At 40.0% G+C, this 17,745-nt stretch overlaps 1 protein-coding gene across 2 annotated transcripts in view; it reads right to left on the bottom strand.

The window, feature by feature from the left end:
- The window catches only part of RASGRF2 (Ras protein specific guanine nucleotide releasing factor 2), a 131,823-nt gene that overhangs the window by 28,108 nt on the left and 85,970 nt on the right, over nucleotides 1-17,745 (bottom strand). For both annotated transcript variants that reach the window (XM_040580614.1, XM_040580615.1), the window contains exon 18: nucleotides 4,817-4,923. In XM_040580614.1, the coding sequence (XP_040436548.1) occupies nucleotides 4,817-4,923 (107 nt within the window). The remainder of the gene's footprint in view (nucleotides 1-4,816; nucleotides 4,924-17,745) is intronic.

Below are 17,745 nucleotides of genomic sequence, written 5' to 3'. Positions count from 1 at the left end.
CTACACGGCTTTTAAATGCTTCCAGGCATGCTGATTCCACCACCTCCCCGGGCAGCCTGGTTCAATGCTTGACCACCCTTTCCATGAAGATGTTTTTCCTAATACACAATCTAAACCTCCCCTGACACAACATGAGGCTGTTTCCTCTTGTCCTGTTGCTTGCTACTTGGGAGAAGAGACCGACCCCCACCTGCCCACAGCCCATCAGGCAGCTGTAGGGAGCGATCAGGTCCCCCTGAGTCTCCTCCTCTCCAGACTAAACACCCCTCAGCTGCCAGCCCCCTCCCCAGCTCCACTGCCTGTCTTTGGACATGCTCTACATCCCTCTTGAAGTGAGGGGCTCAAAACTGAACAGAGGATTCCAGGTGTGGCCTGACCAGTGTCGAGCACAGGGGCACAGTCACTGCCCTCATCCTGCTGGCTGCAGTGTTTCAGACACAAGCCAGGATGCTATACTTTCAAATCTCAAGCCATGGTCTCCCCAGGTCTTGTGGTAACCTTGTAACTCTCTGACACTGTCTGGCAGCCATCTGGCTTGCAGGAGGGTTAGTATCTGCCAATTCGCTCCAGCTGAGATCTTCAAAGAAGCCAATGGGAATAAGCACCCAGCTGTCAGTCACGACTGGGAGGTCTGGAGAAACCAGCTTCTCTCTCCATCAGCAGATGTGAAAGCTTTCTCCTTGGACAAGCTCCATTTCAATTTGCTCGCCACAGAAGCAGAAAAAGCTTGGTTTTGTAACATGAAGTGTTTAGATTAAAAGACAAGAAAGTACTGTTAAGCAGAAAATGAAGCTGCAAGACCTCACTGGGATAATGAAAATCACACCAAGACTTCCTCCTCTTGGCTTTCCTTTCCCTTCCTACTTTTCCATCACTGCAGAAGTCAGTGGGAGTACTATCCCTGTGAGCCCCTTCTGTTCCCATCAACACCCTTGTCTTCACAACGACTGTTTGCCTCGTTATTTGTGTTTTCGTTGTTTGCAATGGGAGAATCCTACGCTCTTCCTCTCAATTACATTTTAAAAATGAAATGTAAACTTGAACATTCTGCTGTTATTTTGGGCAAAAAGAAAGCTTTGTTGGCTTGTAGGTAGCTGAATGAAAAAGACAGAAGTGTAGGAGAAAAAAAAGAGGAGGGATAGGGAAGGAAAAGAAGAAAAATGTAAATAATAAAATCTGGAAAACCTAAACAAGCCATCTTTCATGCTGTGCTGGTGTTGGCTGATGAGCAATACAGGTTTGATTCCTCTTGCTCAGTGTGGTAAAAACAAAATATGTCACATTAGGCCAGGATGGTTTTTTCCAAATTTTAATCTGTGCCTTGTGAGCTCCTGGAGACATTAATTAGCTCCTTCTGCCTTCCTGACAGGGCTGCAGATCTGGCACTACCACGATATATTTACTTGGAATTTGAGTGAGGCTTATACAGTGTACGACCCAAGTTTCAGAAAATAATTATTTCTTTTTCTAAGCATTGTTTAGTATGATTTCAAGATAACAAAACTGTTTTATGAAAGCATATCTTCACTGAATAGGCCGAATTGTTAATTTTAACAATTGTTGATTCTGTTTTCTGGCAACAGACAAGTTTCCATATTAAATACCGTCAGATTAAATACTCAGATAAATTTTAAAAAATACATGCTTTAAAAACAAAACAACCCACAACACTAAACCATCTACAACTGTGGTTTTGACACAGTTGCAAGATGCTGTAGGAGGTCAATTCATTCCATAACCCAGCAGAGGAAAGCTCCTCCAAACCCTGGATTTGCTAGAGAAAAATGAGGAAAAATAAGGCTCTGAACCATTTGTTTGGAAGATTTCTCTATCCCTCAGTTCGTGCACTAACCCTGACCCATGTTATTATACGCTTGAGAGCAGCACACTGAAGGAAGCCAAAGGGATCCAGAGGAAGCGGGTAGAGGGTAGGGAATAACTAGCTGGGATGATACATGTAAGAGCACTTTTAACATATGGTTGTACATTACTGTCTTTACGTTGCACACATTTCTGAATGAAGCACATTCTTAGGGACTGTGCAGCACCTCATGTGCTCTGGGCACTACAGCACAATAAATCAGTACAATAATTTAGGCAGACAAACAACACATAGAGGCCTGAATGTTGTTTGTAGATCAGAACGCATAAAACCAGAGTTACTTATGCTGCAGAACTACTCACACGCTACAACACTAAGCACATCTGTAGTAGCATCCGGCACCATAAAAAGAGAACTAAAGAAAGCCCTGCAGTTTCCTCATATAGCGTCTTTGCTTTTCTTTGTTTCTATTAATAAGGAAATAGCATTTTGGCAGAAAAAAACGTGCGCAGTAGGTCACCTTTTATAGTCATGCTAGCAATGACCAGAAGGATCTCAGGCACATCGCAAGGAGAAGAGTCTACCAGACAGTGGGAGAACCTTCTCCCACGGAGGACAGAAACTGCGTATTTTGTGCTGGCAGTTTCTGCAGCAAAAGCAAATTCAAAGCCAATTTATTTTGTTAACTTTTTTTTTTTTTTTAAGAGAATAAAACCTGTCCTTGGCTGCTGATGAAGGTGAAGGTTGTCTCAAACGCACTAAGTGGCCAGAGAATGATGCAAATACCTTAAAATGTAATAAAGTTTTTGGCAGGTCTGTTGATCTCATAGAATTTTAATGCTTATATTCTTTTGTCATTTTGGAAATCTAATAAGCATTTCTTCACCAGACACTGGTGGCTAAGGGTTCTCTGGCTTGCAGTTTGTGTTGTTACTGTAAAATGAGGCTCTGAGCTACTGCTCTCCCAGGACTATACATCTTTACTGCCAACATTACATGCTATTTGGCCAGACAGTAATTCTTCACTTGTCTTCCTTAAAGCAGTCCTGTCCCATATTTTTTTGGCAGAAACTAGTCAGACATTTCTGGTTTGCTTAGGTCTTCTGTCCTTTCTCTCTCCCTAGCTTCACAAGTAAACACCACAAAGTGCTGATTACATGCTCTGTTGCTGTAGCATTTGTTACTTTTGGTGCCAAAGCTGTTGCATTTTAAAATATCTGCTAAATTGGAATACTGGCTTAAGAGAGCTAGAGAATTAAAATCTGCCACTGTTGCCATGGAAAAAGTAAAAGGCAGTGAGAGACAACGGAGTCCGGATAACAGCTTCCCCTTTGAAAATGCAGTGTTGAACTATTATGTATTATCTTTGTCCTCTTAATATTTTTAAAAGAATACTAATTGTAAACATTACGCAAAACTAGGTGTAGTAGTATTCAGGACAATATTATAATTAGTTTTGTACATCATGGGTACTTTTGAAATGGAAGCAAAGATCGCTTTTATTTTTTAAGGAGAGAAAGTATATTTTTGGTAAATTGCTAGAATGACAGAGTACACTTGCACTCTTCATAGTTACTTTGTACTTATGATAGAGAATCATCACAGCACCATCAGGGTCAGCTCTGAAACTTAAACTTCAGTGTAACTAGTTGTAGATCCCTACTGTAGACAAAAGTCTGATGACTCCCAAAATTTTCACAATTACATTAATTAACCATCTTTTAATTAGCATAGAGGGTCAACTCAACTCAGAGCAGCCACTTAACACAAACTGCCGCAAGGACACAGTAAGCATGTACTGTACTCTACAACAGTAATAACAGACTTCTGCTGTTCCAGTTCCAGCTCAAGATTTTGTCATGACACGATTTTTATTTAACAAGTAGTCAAAGAAAACTTGGTCTACATAGATTGTTTCCAATAACTCAAAATGTGTAATCATTCCCATGATACCAGGAGAGGTTTTATTAATTTCATCTGGGCTGTTCAGCTTTTCAAACACAGCCAATTTTCCCACTTAGGCATTTCTTACTGACTTGATTCTCTAGCAAACTTAAGCTCTATGGAAATTAAACCCATTACATGGAAAAAAGGGAACTGAGTTTAACATAGGACAGTTTGACATCGCTGCAATTAGCTGTTCAATAAACCCTTTTTAGATCAAGTGGTCTTGACTACCAGCATGTAGTGACAAAGCAGTCTACAACCGCTGTGAAGTATCATCTATACAAGGCGTACAAAAATCTTCCATTGGCTTCCAAAATGCTCTCACTCTTTCTCTTTCCCTCCCTCCTTCCTTCCTTCCTCCCTCCCTTCTTTCTCTCTACTCCTCTTTCTCTCCTTTCCTCCTTTGTTTCTTTCACTAATTCTCCTGTTACACTTCTCCATACATGCCAACATCTGCCAACATTTGTCTCACCTGGCAGCTTAAAGGCCATTTCTATCTGCAAACTTCTGCTAGCTACTCAGACTTCTTTTTTTCCCTTCTCTGTCAATACAGTTTTATGTTTACGTATCAGACCCACGGTCCTGTCTTGGTTGTAGAGGGATCAATAGGACTGGTGTATCTTTCCATGTGCGATTCACAACAAATAAACAAACGTCTGTATGCAAACACAAGTATTTTAACACAGTCAGAGTAACTGAACCACGCTGCCTGTAGCATGAACGCTGATGATCTGAAAGGTTAATCCAACCTGCTCAGTATGTATTTCAACACACATTACACCAGTAAAGCGCTCACACACAACGTTACCAGGAATAATGTCATAACTGGGTATTTTCAGGAGAGCTTTGCAAGGCTAGATGAAGGATTACTCACTTGCTTAACAGTATCTTTTTACAAGCTAATTTTCCATATTATCCTTCTAGCACTGAGTTTTCAGGCTGTTTGACCTCTGCAACACTCCACAGCAGCACTGCTTAAAAAATACTTTGTAGGGAGAACACAGACTTACTGCAGTTGGAGAGGAGAAAGGTGCAGAAGGGGAATACCTGAGAATGCTTGGAGACCCAGTGGCGCAAGACATTTAGGACTCGATTCGTGGCCGCTCTGCGTATTATGAACTCTTTGTCGCACGTGCGTTCAGAATTGTTAAATCCTGTGCGGAAAAAAAACACATATTGAAGTTAATGGCTGCAGCGAGAATTCAAATATGGTATGAGTAACTTTGGTAAACTGAAACCTCATAGGACACTTATATGTAATAAAAGGAAAGGCACCTATATAGACTTTCAAATATGACCAGTTAAGACTGCTGAAATTCTGCAAGATCAGTAGAATACAATCTTGCCCATCATAACTAATACAGACACCTCCTTGGGTCAGCACTCAGTTTCAGAAAGATGAAGAATCTTTGCCTGTCTCATTAACATCAAGGTCTCCCTTCTGTATGGAAAAAAATAACAGGACCAGACCAAAAATGTACAGGGCCTGTAATCAAGCAGATTACAGAAGGAATGTGAGTATGACATAGAAAGAGGAGAGTGGTAGATTTCAGAAGTGGTAAAGAAATAGAGGAGGATACTAGTTTAAACACAGAGAAGGCTGACACAAGAAAGGTTCCTTCTTAAGAGCAGTATTTTACAGGCTCGACTAGTCAACAGAGATTGTTCAAATAAGCTATTTGGTTTTTTTACCACGGGGGTGACAAGAAGGCGGGAAGGTATACAGCAAACACATTTACAACCCCAGCTGTCTGAAAACAAAGCTATGCGAACGCAGCATTTTCCCACACATCTTGTAAAGACAACTTTTTTTTTTAGTCAGCAGTATTTACTTACAAATCAATAGTTTTAAAAACAAACAAGAAATTTTCTTCCTACACTCACGTTATTGCTTCTTTCTCTTCTCGTTCTGCTGTAGCTCTGTCATAAATACAATATGTATGATAAACTGACTACATTATTTTAATAATAACAAAAGTATTGCATTAAAACACTGACTTTTTAAAAAAATTGGTAACTGAAGACAGACTTGAGAACTTTACATTTTTCTAAGCTTCTGTTAGATTTGATCTTACATTGTGCTGCTTTTGCTTTCCATTTCACTTGGTGCAGAGTCCAGGGGACAGCTGGAAGCACCCTTCCATATGAGCAGTACTTTACTATTTTTTGGCATAAAAGCTTTGTTAAAGCCTGTGAATTACTGTAAATAGCAAAGGCAGATTAAACTTCTCTTTATTCTGTGACAAACCCATTAGAGGTATTCTTGCAGGATAGTATTAGTTTTGCTGTATTTTTATGAAAGACAATAAAAAAAATCCAAATTGCTGCTCTATATTTTTGGAAGGATAAGAAGGAACAGAAAATTTTAACCGCAGTCTTACATGTTCTACAGCAGGTTAGACCCCAAAACCCAAATGTATTTTCTATGCTTACATTTCATGGAAGTTTTTTGAAGCATGGCATATTACACTGCAGCTGACATCTAGGATTCAATGGCAAAGGAAGTTTCATATTACAACATCTTCAGGAGTTTCGCTGCCCATAAGCAGCAAAGTAAACAAAATCTCTGAGGCTTTACTCAGTAAAAGGTAACATCGGCAACATTTTGTGTGTTAATTTTCTATGCCTTTCACAGTTAACCTCTTGCAGAAGCCATTAGGCATACACATTATAAACCATTCAGTTAGCCACTTAATTGCAGCAATGAAAGTCACAATGAAAATTATATATTAACACAGTGGAGTCTTTATCGAAGTAACATTAAGCGAAAGATGTCTCAGTAAGGTGGAAGGAAAACAGAAAGAAGCCTACAGAGACAGTTTTAAGTTAGCTGCAAAAAGAATAAAAAAAGCAAGACAGGAAAAAGGAAAAGCTCCAGAGATCACTCCACAAACTTCTGTGGTCCTCAGAATTTCATAAATTTTTAAGTAGTAATTAGCTTGTTGAGGAGAATAAGCAGCATGTTCACTCAGATCCACACCGTCAGTACCTAATGTTGATGCCTTGAGCCTAAAACAGAGATCTCCAGTTTTTAAGAAAATAATTTAGCTGAACGTAAACGCACATGTGAATTTTATTCCAAGTGGGTGATTCATTGTACATCTTCAGGTAGAGGACTTCAAATAAATAACTAAACCATCAAAATACAAGTTTTTAAAAATAAAACTGGGAATCAATTAACTCCATTGTGACCTCATTCTGAAATACCAAACAGCTCAGAAAGCCAGGATGTATTTCCTTCTTTCTTCACAGAACATTTATAATTTATTGTTCTTTACAGAAACAAAAAAGAATCTAAAATTCCTCAAGCAACATTCACTGTCCAAGACTTAAATCTGCAGATTGATTTAGAAGAAGCTCATGTTTATGTTGTTTTCTTGTGGCAATGGAATGGAGTGGAATACCCACGATTCTCTATATACTGGCTTAGCGTCCTTCCATTTGGATGTCTGGCTCTACCTCAAGGCTTTCCCTCAGCACTTATTTTGAGCTACAGGAGACTCCAGACAGGATCAGATTCAGTAGCTCTGGCAACAGGTCAGCAGAATTAGGCCCTAAGCCAGAGCCAGTTACGCTGGAGAATAACACATGGAGTCCTTGGACCTTCCCGAGGCAACTGAGGCTTGAACAGGCCAAAGCTACTAGGACTTGCAGTATTCAGAAAAAGAAGCCTCTGCCTCAGTTCCTCGACTACGATCTACCATGCTACTCTCCAGCAAATCCTTCTGCATAGGGATGGAAGGAAGAGGGAGCAGTTCAGGACAAAGGGAATTACTATACTCTCACTTCAAAAAGTGGTGACAGTGTTATGGGCAGTGCTGGAAACTTGCACTACAACAGAAATGAAGATGAAGAACTGCCCTTCTTGAAGGCAGAGGTGTGCAAGTCATCACTGACCGGTGTTGAGACATCTGCAGAAGCAAAGCATATGACCCTCTTCTCTAGGCCTACCACCAGGAGCCATTGCAAATTGTGAACCTGGTGAATGGTGGTGTTCAGGACACCGCTGGCTATTGGCGGTTCAATCCTGAACTGACTTGTGACCGAAGCGGGCACATGGAGTGTCAGCATGCAGTAGAAAGCGTTACCAACCACACATCATTAAAATGCCCGTTGGGCACAAATTAATTAATTAGTCACAAAATTAGAAGTTATTTAAAAACTGCTACTATTCACTAGATAAGCTTGAGTGGATTTAGACACATTTTTTTCATTAAAATTATAGACAATGACAACCATTTTTTGATGTATTCACTGCGTATCAGAAAACTATATAAAGGTAAAGTTATACCTACATAGATAACCAGCAAATCTATTCAAAATTCATCTGTCAGCTCCCTTCCAGTCAGCATAGCAACAGCCAAACCCCCAACCATTTAAAGCACTGGATTGTATCATTCCTGGTACTAAGGTAATTATGTCATATTATTAACCTAAAGAAAAGTTAGTGAATACTGAAGGTGAAAGCAAAAGAAATCTCAGTAGTTGTTATAGTCACTGAATAGATCTTTTCAGTAACACAAAGGTGAAAACAACTAAGATCAAATGTACTCAAGTACACTCAAACTGCACAGAACAGTGGTATTAATTTCAGGATCTTACAAAACTCAATAAAAAGGAAAAAATGTCAGCTGCAAACAAGTGCGATCAGTAAGTATTGTTACTTTTTGGTCTTCTAACTTTAATAGAAAAGTTCTAAACAAAACATTTTAAAAAGCCCAATACAAACTTATTTGCACAGTTGCATTAATACAGAAGAAGGAACTTGGAGAATCAAGTCCTTGGCTCGCGTTGTTTTTGCTCCTTGTAACCTTCAAAGCCACATGGACTTTGGGACAGAAACTGCAAAGGGGAGATGATCATAGACTAAGATCTGATGAAGCCACTCAGAAGCTATCCAAGCATCGGTGAACTTTGGTGGTGCCATTGGTGTTTTCTGCACTTCTCACAGTTCAAACTCCTTCTAACACATCAGCTCTATTGCTGCTCTGCACTTCCCCCTCTCTCTTTCTGCCCACCACATCCTCTCCTAACATAACTCCAAACAAAACCCTAAGCCACCACCACAACTGCACTATTCCACATGCAAAGCCCACTTGTTTATGCCTATTTCCAGTTGCCCAGTATACAACCTTATCTGGTTCTGCATGTTCATGTCACCACTTACGGATAACCCATGCGTCTGCTGCTGTCTATGCCGCAAAAGGCAGCCCAAATCCTCCAGTCCTGTCTCCTTTTGAAACAGCTGGCAGTGGTGCTAGCCAGGCATGAACTCCAAGCTATCTTGCCTACAGCAAAGAACCAGGAGACAGCCAGGAACTTTCTGGGCCACACATCACCTGCTCCACCTGCCCATATGTAAAGATGAAACTGGGCCTGCACCAACTGACTATCCAAAGTATGCAATATGAAATTTTGCCATTGTTTAACGCTAGTAGGTGGCTAAAACAAAAGGTGCTGACCCACGGACAGCAGATGTTGATCTGCAAGGAACAAGGGTTTCATCACACCTTTAAGGCGTATCTCAGAAAGTGTCCTACTGAACAGTTTCCATGAACTTTTTAGCATTGTTGCATCTGCTCTATTATTCCCCATATACGTTTCCTACATGTTTTGGAGCTAGGAACAGTTTTTAACTCTGATTATACAGTCCGTAGTTTAATATCATTCATGTCCATGACTTGTACTTGGTGGCGCTCTTACCAATGTAGTCCATAAATCTAGGTGAGTTGAAAGATCAACAAAATAAAATCATTGAATCATAGAATCATTTATGTTGGAAAAGGCCTTCAAGCTCTTCCAGCCCTACCGTAAAACCTAGCACTGCCGAGTTCACCGCTAAACCATGTCCCTAAGCATATCTATACGGCTTTAAACACCCCCAGGGATGGGGATTCCACCACCTCCCCGGGCAGCCTGTTCCAGCACTTGGTCACCCTTCCAGTGAAGACGTTTTCCCCCCCTACCCGTGCTAACCCCCCCGTGCAGCTCGGGGCCGTTTCCTCTGGCCTGTCCCTTGTTCTCTGGGAGCAGAGCCCGACCCCCGCTGCCCGCAGCCCCTGCCAGGCAGCTGTAGGGAGCGACCAGGTCCCCCCCTGAGCCCCCTCCTGTCCAGGCTGCCCCCCCAGCCGCCCCCCCAGGCCCGGTGCCCCAGCCCCTGGCCCAGCCCCTGGCCCAGGCCTCAGATGAAATGTATCCAGAAGCAAATGCGGAACGAATCTTTAAAAGGGGCAGTTTTGAACGGTCCTTCCCATCACGTGTTACCCTTGGCACCGAGCAGTTTGGGGGCTAACTGCACAAATTACGCCTAAATCAGCAGGAAAGTAGGCATGGTTTCTCCTAAATTCATCTTTGCTATGGTTCCAGGGAAGGAGAGAGGTGAAGGGTCCCATCTACTAGGATGCCAACCTTTGCAGTATTTTAATCAGGATTCTGGTTGGAACTGCCCACATCCCGACCCCATGGTGAAATAACCTGAAATACTCCATGGTGAATATCTGCTTCTCTCCTGAAGGAAATAATCCTTCTACACTAGAAATATCAGCAGTATTTCCAATCATTAATCATCTTAGTGGGCAGCTGCTTTAGTAGGTGCTGCTTTTAAGTAATGTTTTTCCCCAGTATCTGTTGAGGTTAGTACATACTGCTTCCACAAATAGTTTCTTCACATACCGGTGATGCAGAACTTCTACCACAGTCTGTCAAACACAATGTTAACCTGCCAGCTTTGCTAGTTTCAGTGAATTACTTCTTTCAATATAATTTCATCACTGTTCATGTACTTGGCTTCAGATTATGTTATGCAAAATCCAGTTTCACCTTGAGACATTTTTCTTGTGTGCATTATAATGAAAATTAATATTCTTATAGCTTCCACCATCACCAAAGATTTAGAAAAAAGGTACCGAATAGACATAAATCTCAACATCTGCAGACAAATTATGACAATACCTTGTACATAGATACCTCTTCTTCGGTGATAGCCTAAAGCATTTTTCACTGGTAGCTGTCATTATCTATCCTATTCATAAAGCAAAAAACCACAGGCAATCAATGCCTGCAGGTAAGGATGCATCAGCGTTTCCACCTTTGGAACTGCTGCACCCAGGACCAGATCCAAAGGTCTCATCACATGTCAGTGTGAGACAGACCCTCTCCTCAGAAGCTACTAAGAAATCCATAGAGCAAAATCCTGTCGCACTTTTTCTTGTTCTACTGAACAAACCTGACTCTATCAGCAATTTACATTATTTCCTCTTTAAAATCCACCTCCCACAAGAGGTAGATTTGTATTATGTTAAATTCTGCACTGTGTATGTCGAAGAAATTAAATTATCCACATTTGCTTTTCTATTTCACTTAAGATGTCAAAACCCCTCAGTCTAGTTACAGTATTCTCTGCATTTTGTTTTCCTATATTAATACAGCAGCACACAATTCCTGTCCACAGTAATTAATTTGTCAAAAGGTTTGATGAAACATCTATTTTTAAATGTTTATCTTGATGAAACATCTATTTTTAAATGTTTATCTACACAAAAAGTATTTTCTGTTCACAAGACTTAGGAGTAAGTTGTTCGAGGTTATGAAGAGTGACTTCAACAAGTTTCTGGTGTCTTCCTTAGCAAAAAGATTTATTTCAGAAGATTTTATGTGCCAATTTCACTAAAATACTCTGGAATCATGCACTGAAGCTGCATTAGGATCTAACATAAGAGAAAATTGCACTCCAGCCTTTGAGGAGGTCACAGCAAACCCCACAAAGTCCCAAGGAGGTGGAAGGGGAACATTCACAGTTTATAAGACAGACAACAAATAATCAAAAAAAGTGTCAAATGTTTTCTGGGGTTTTTTCCTTTCTTCTGATAAAAATGCTTATGGGTTGTAGGCCAGTTTCATGATCCAGCCTGGCTCAAATCCCGAAAGCTTAGGCTTGGCAAACACCAACATTACTTTCTGACCTGGATAAAGAATAAATACAAACCCTAGGCTTCGCGCAGAGCAGTTTTCATCCACAGATTAAAACTGAAAAAGCCTCTTCAATATATGCAGCACAAAATAAAAGCCTCGCTAATATATATGCAGCACAAAAAAACTAATCATGGAAAGTCTTCCTTGACATACCTACAAAAGTTTGGATGACTGTTTAAAGATACCCATCTTAATTGGTCATGTGTTCCCTAGCAAGTCATTGGGTTTCACACATTTTCACAGGAACGCGTCAAAAGAGCAAGTGGCCTAATATTGATAAGAAATCAAAACTGCCAGTGATTCTGCTCTCCTTTTCATTTCTTTGATTATGATATCAGGTTGCCATACACTAGCCAACTGACGAACTGGAGAAGTTCCAGCAGAGCTAGAAAAGAAGACCGTGTTAAATGAGATGAAAAAAAAAGCATAAAGATGATGAACTCCCACTCACTGCATACAAAACAGCATTTTTGGTCAGTAACACAGTTCTTCCTTTTTTTTTTTTGTAATTGTCAAGTGTGCACATTCAGATTTACAATGGAGCAGGTTGTATGAGCAGTTTGAGGCTTGAAAGTAGAAGCTATCAAGTCTAGCCATGATCTTTGGACTACCTCAGATTAAGAAAGAAGTATATGTAACCATCGACCATGCCAAGGTTTGAGTTTGTTTCATAAGGTGTTATAAAGCTATATAGCATCAGAAGAAGTGACTATTAAAAAGCAGAAGAAATCCAATGTCCAATGCATTTCAGGCTTTTAATTTCACTTTCACTGGTCCCTGCGACATATGAAATTATTTTATTCTAAGAAATATGCCACTGAAAATCCCTGTTGTAACCACGCACGTCAGAAATAATTCCAAGGAGGTATTTGATTCTTCTACCTAAAGCCTCCACCACAAACACAATCTAACTATCAAATCAAGTCAAGGGATTATAGTCTTAGTAAGGTAAATCCCATGGATTCACATGCACCAGCTGATGTACAATAGTGTAACACAGATAGAGCTACAGTGACTGTTTAATTTCTGCAAAATATTTAAGGGAAAGGTTGGTAAACTATTTTTAAATGACTCTTGCTTTAGAAAGGCTTTTTCTAATCAGAGAAATTTAAAGAACACAACAACATTGAGATAAAGCAGTTATGTCATGATTATGCTGTAAAGCTGAACTAAATCCAAAAGTCTAAAAATGTACAGCCCAGCAAAATAATTTTAGTTGAATGGATGGGAAAAAAAGGCAATTGGCTAAAGAATATGCTTAAGATGAAGATACTATTCTAACTCCTAATAATAACATTAAGGTTGCTCTGAGAATTAGTTATCTATGAGATGATATGGTTAAAATATGAGTACCACAAAGACTGAAAATATCTCTTTAAACTCAAAGAACTGTTCAAGTTTGAAAATTTGTTCTTTAAAATCCTTAAAAACAGGGTTACTGCTATAGCTATAACTGGTACACACTCACGAATTCTCTATTTTTTTAAGCGAGATATTGTCTCAGGAGACCACATCAGTCTCACACTTGGAAGAAATTCTTTAAAAATTGCTAAAAACTGAAAACACACTTGCAGTTACAAGTCACACAAATTGTTATAAAAATTCTGTAACTCATCTTACAAGTAAAAAACACCAAAGAGTCTGCTTTTTTTTTTTTTTTTTTTTTAAACTAAAAATTCAGCAGCAATACAACACTGCATTTTTATTTTTGGCATATTGTGATAAATACATGGGCTCAGAGAAAACAGCACTGCTCAATTCTCTACTAAAGACAGAAAAAACCAACATGTGCATGCATTAGCATTTATGTATGTTGTAACAACACCAGGGACGAGTATCTGGAGCTTTAGACTACTGCACTTTGTAGGATATATTTTTCACAAATCTAAGTAGCAGTAACTCCATACCGCTGGACAGTATCCTGTTCTTTTCCTTTTTCATCCACAACAAAGAGAGCCAACAAGAAGTTAATGTCATCACCAAAACCTAATGTTAAATTTTGGTGTACCTGCACACATCTTCAAAATCATATTTCTTTGCATACAAGACACGTATGTGTGTGCATGCATGTGTAAACCCCTAGTCCTAGTTTTTCTAGTGAAGTCTTAGGCGAAAACATCCAAATCATGTTCCTTTATTTATAGATACATCCCAAGAAAAGAACAGATCCTGAATTTAAAAGGCTGCTGTTGCCAGTTGTGTTTACAGATTGCAGAATAACATGACAAATGTGGAATGCGACAGCAGAATTTTTTCCTGTGACTTATTTATATCAAAGAACTACAGGCAACAATTGACAAAGAAGGAAAGCCTTTAGAATAGCCTATCTTAACAATTATATTGTGACTGTTCTAGTATACCTTGGACACATTTTTTTTACTGCAGTATTTGCATTATCTTCTATGAATAATGACAAGAATGGAAACACTGCAGCTGATATTTGTTTGAATTTGAACATCAGCCAAGTGCATTTGACCATGTTCCTGCTGTCTCTTAGCCTTCAGGGAACACAAAAGCAATTTTTACCTGCTGATGTATTTTTGCATTTCAAGTGATCCCTAACCCGCGATTTCTTTAATTACAGGTGGCTTATACTCTCAACCTGCTCTATCAGCAATACGAAGAGTATAGCAGATTACTTTTTGCATAACTCTTGCAATCATTTTAAGAACTGTTCAAAGTAAGCTTTCAGACCTTTAAAATGTTTAGTGTCCCCTGCCACAAAGGAAAGGTTAAAATAAAGTCTATGGCAAAGTACAGCTAGAAACAGAAAACAACAAAAAATGCTTTTCGAGTTTTTTCCTTTAGTTGGTCTGGGCTTTTTACGTAAGCTAAAGGAAGTAGTTTGCAAAATTATCTAGCTTTTTTTATGACCATGGGAGTAAAGTTTAAATGGAAAGGAGGTGGTAATTGCAATGAGCCAAATGTATCATTTTTCAGACCATCTGTGAATGGATAGTTGACCGTCATGCAAAACAAAAATTGGCAGGATGCGTATCTGTCAACAAAAAATCTCTGAACAAAATGTCCATCTCACAGGCAGCTTCCAGACCATTTATGATTGGGCCACAAATCAAGCAACTCAATAGTAGCATAAATAAGTATTAATTATGCAAGCAATGCTTAGACTCAGGGAAAAAAAGGAAAGGAAAAAAAAAATGTCCTCCCAAAACTTCTCTCCCAACCCCATGCTCTCCATTGGTGCACCAAATGTAAGTAAGACAATAGAGAAGCCAAACAAACCTGCCCTTGCTAGGAACCCAAAGATGGTTGAACTCCCTACTTGCAACGTCAACATACGAGGGCTAGTTTCCTGCATGCAGTGGTCACAGCTTCATTCCAGCTTCTCTCCTCCTTGGCGTGGGAGAGCAGAAGGAAATACCACCAAAGAGCTTGCAAGAGAAGCTCAATGAAACCACTGGAAAATGCATGTGCAACACATCCCACCTCATCAGCTGCAGTAGGATTGTTCTGACCTATTTAGGGGCAGGGGGCAGGAATAGGGACGGTACTAGTTTCCTTTCTTAGATGAAGAAGGAATTTTTCTCTCAGTGCCAGTTTGCTTGCACATGTCTATGAAACAGAGAGTTTTCCCTTCACCTGCTCAGGACTTAGTGCAATAGGTCAGGAAACCCATTGTTCACAGCGTCGCAACTCAGGAAATGTCCAGCGCAAATGCTTTTTGCCTGAGTAGTCAGCTCCTCTAATAAACTAAAGTAAGAAATTAATTCAAGAGAGAGGAATACATAAAAAATAAGGGAATCCTAAATTTCTGCTAAAGCAGGGGGGATGTGGATGGGGTGGGAATCATCTTCCCCAGGCTCTTAACTCCCAAGAGCAGGGATCACTTGAGACATAAACTAGCCTTCATTTTTAAGTCATCATTTTAATTCAAAGTTATTGCTCTAAGAAAACTGCAAGGGAAGATTCAACTTAGTTTGAACATGAATGTCTAGCCAGTTATCTAAAATTGCTAAGCAACAATTTTTTTAAAAATTCAAAGGGCTCCTAATTCAGGAACAAAAATAGAAGACTCTTCAAATGCACTACGGAGTAGGTGAATATTCAGAGGAAAGGAATAACATTGAGGGTTACTGAATTAGAAGGCTGATTCCAAACAAAGTCGTTTTAATCTCTATTTTCATTTTGCTAGCAATTTCTCAATAAAATATCCTCAGTCAGGAGAAGAACATACACAAATGTCTCATAAACGCAACCTGTTGAACAAGTGTTAAAAATGCAGCCTGGAACAGAAAGCAAGTTTGCCTCTCTGCTGTGCTGGGGCATCATCACCAGCCCCGCTGATACCACATACCACAGCTGGCCCATCGGGCTGGTCGCAACATTAGCACTGGCCATCTCTACTTTGGTAACGACATCTGGGCAACTCCTGACAACCCTCCAGCCACCAGGACGGAGAGCTGGTTGGGTCTATGCCAGCAGTTACCTGTTACACAAGCTTTTTCAATGGGGAACAGTGTTAGCTGTAGAGTAAGTCAATGAGTACTTCCCACCTGGAGTTTTTTAATTGAAATGGGCAACTCCAAGGAGGCTCAGTGTTCAAGCCTCAATGCTTATCAAACCTCTCTGAATCTGCGTGTCTGGAAATCTCATTAAAATTTATTCCCAAGAGGGAACTAATACTCACTTTCCCAGTTCCTGGCTAGAGCCACTAGTCAAACAAAAACAAGAAGTAAAAAAATTGGTTGTCCTGCGTAAAGGCGAGGTTAACAAATCCTACAACAACTCTTTTCTTTCTTGGAACTAGGCATCTGAGATTCCTGATAGAAAGCAGGGACTGGGGAGGGTCACGCCACAAGCAGGATCGATAAGCATGCCTGAAACAGCAATTTCAGGCATGATTTGATGGCATCTCCTATCTCTAACAGAAGGCTAGATGCCCTCAACTTCAATCCTGAAGTTCCATGTGGGAACCCATGACCTGAAGAAGTACAGTTAGAACTGAGGTTTGCTTCCAGCCGCTCAGAAACAGTCTTCATGATACTTGTGACCCAGCTGTGCCAAGCTACTTGTGACAAGTAGTCGCATTGGGATAAGCTGCAGATTCAAAAGGATGAAATTCTTTGCATCCAGATTATCGATTGGGGTGTCACCATCACAATTCTTTTCTTTCAGGTCTGGCTTCATAAGGAAAAAAATCCACAATGCTTTTACAGAGAATGAGATGTTATAACCCAGAAAGTTACTGGAGTGCAAAATTACTGTAACTAACAGTAGTGTTTATGGCATCATGCTCAAAATCAACTAGAAAAAGACACACATTTTCCAATTTTGCTTTAAATATGGATACTTATGTACAAAGCCAGACAGAAATATTTACTTTTCCAAAGGTTAGCTTGTAACCACTAATGTAATTTGAAGCATTTCGTACAGCACAACATAGAAGTGCATTACCCAGCTACCCCCATAATGTAGAATCCATCTCAACATCACTGTCAGACACCGCTCACCCTTCACATAACATTCATCTTAGCAAGGAAATCTCTCTCTGCCTGCTGTCTCGTGATGGAAAAAAGAAAGTAGCAATTTCCTTTACAAACCGTGCTTAATTCTGATCTTCACCAAATTCCATATTAACTCAGCTGCCTACTCCAGAATGTCTGCCTCAGGAAATATAATTGTGTAACGCCACTTTATTATTCCTCTGTTCAGAATTAGGGAAATACTCCCTGAACAGTATAGCTGATATCCTTGAATGTGGAACTATGTACTTGCATCAACCCGTGTGCAAGATGGTAACGACTGAGGAAATACCGTATCAGTTTAAAGCATAATGTGTGTTTCTACGAGCTTTTCCATTTCAGGGATCAACAGGATCCCACTGCGAGTGTATGCATTCATTATTTTGCATGGTACACCTCCCAGGTCACATTATCCAGCTCAAGTGCTGAACGCACCTCGCAGCAGTACATACAGCTACAGTGCCTCCCCTTGGCACAGTCACAGACACAGCTACGAGCGCAGGGACACGCGAACGTGCACAT

This window comes from Falco naumanni, chromosome Z (genome assembly GCF_017639655.2).
Source record: "Falco naumanni isolate bFalNau1 chromosome Z, bFalNau1.pat, whole genome shotgun sequence".
In the NCBI taxonomy this organism is placed as follows: domain Eukaryota; kingdom Metazoa; phylum Chordata; class Aves; order Falconiformes; family Falconidae; genus Falco; species Falco naumanni.
Note: the sequence above shows the minus strand (reverse complement) of the source record. Positions and strands in the feature narration are given on the sequence as shown.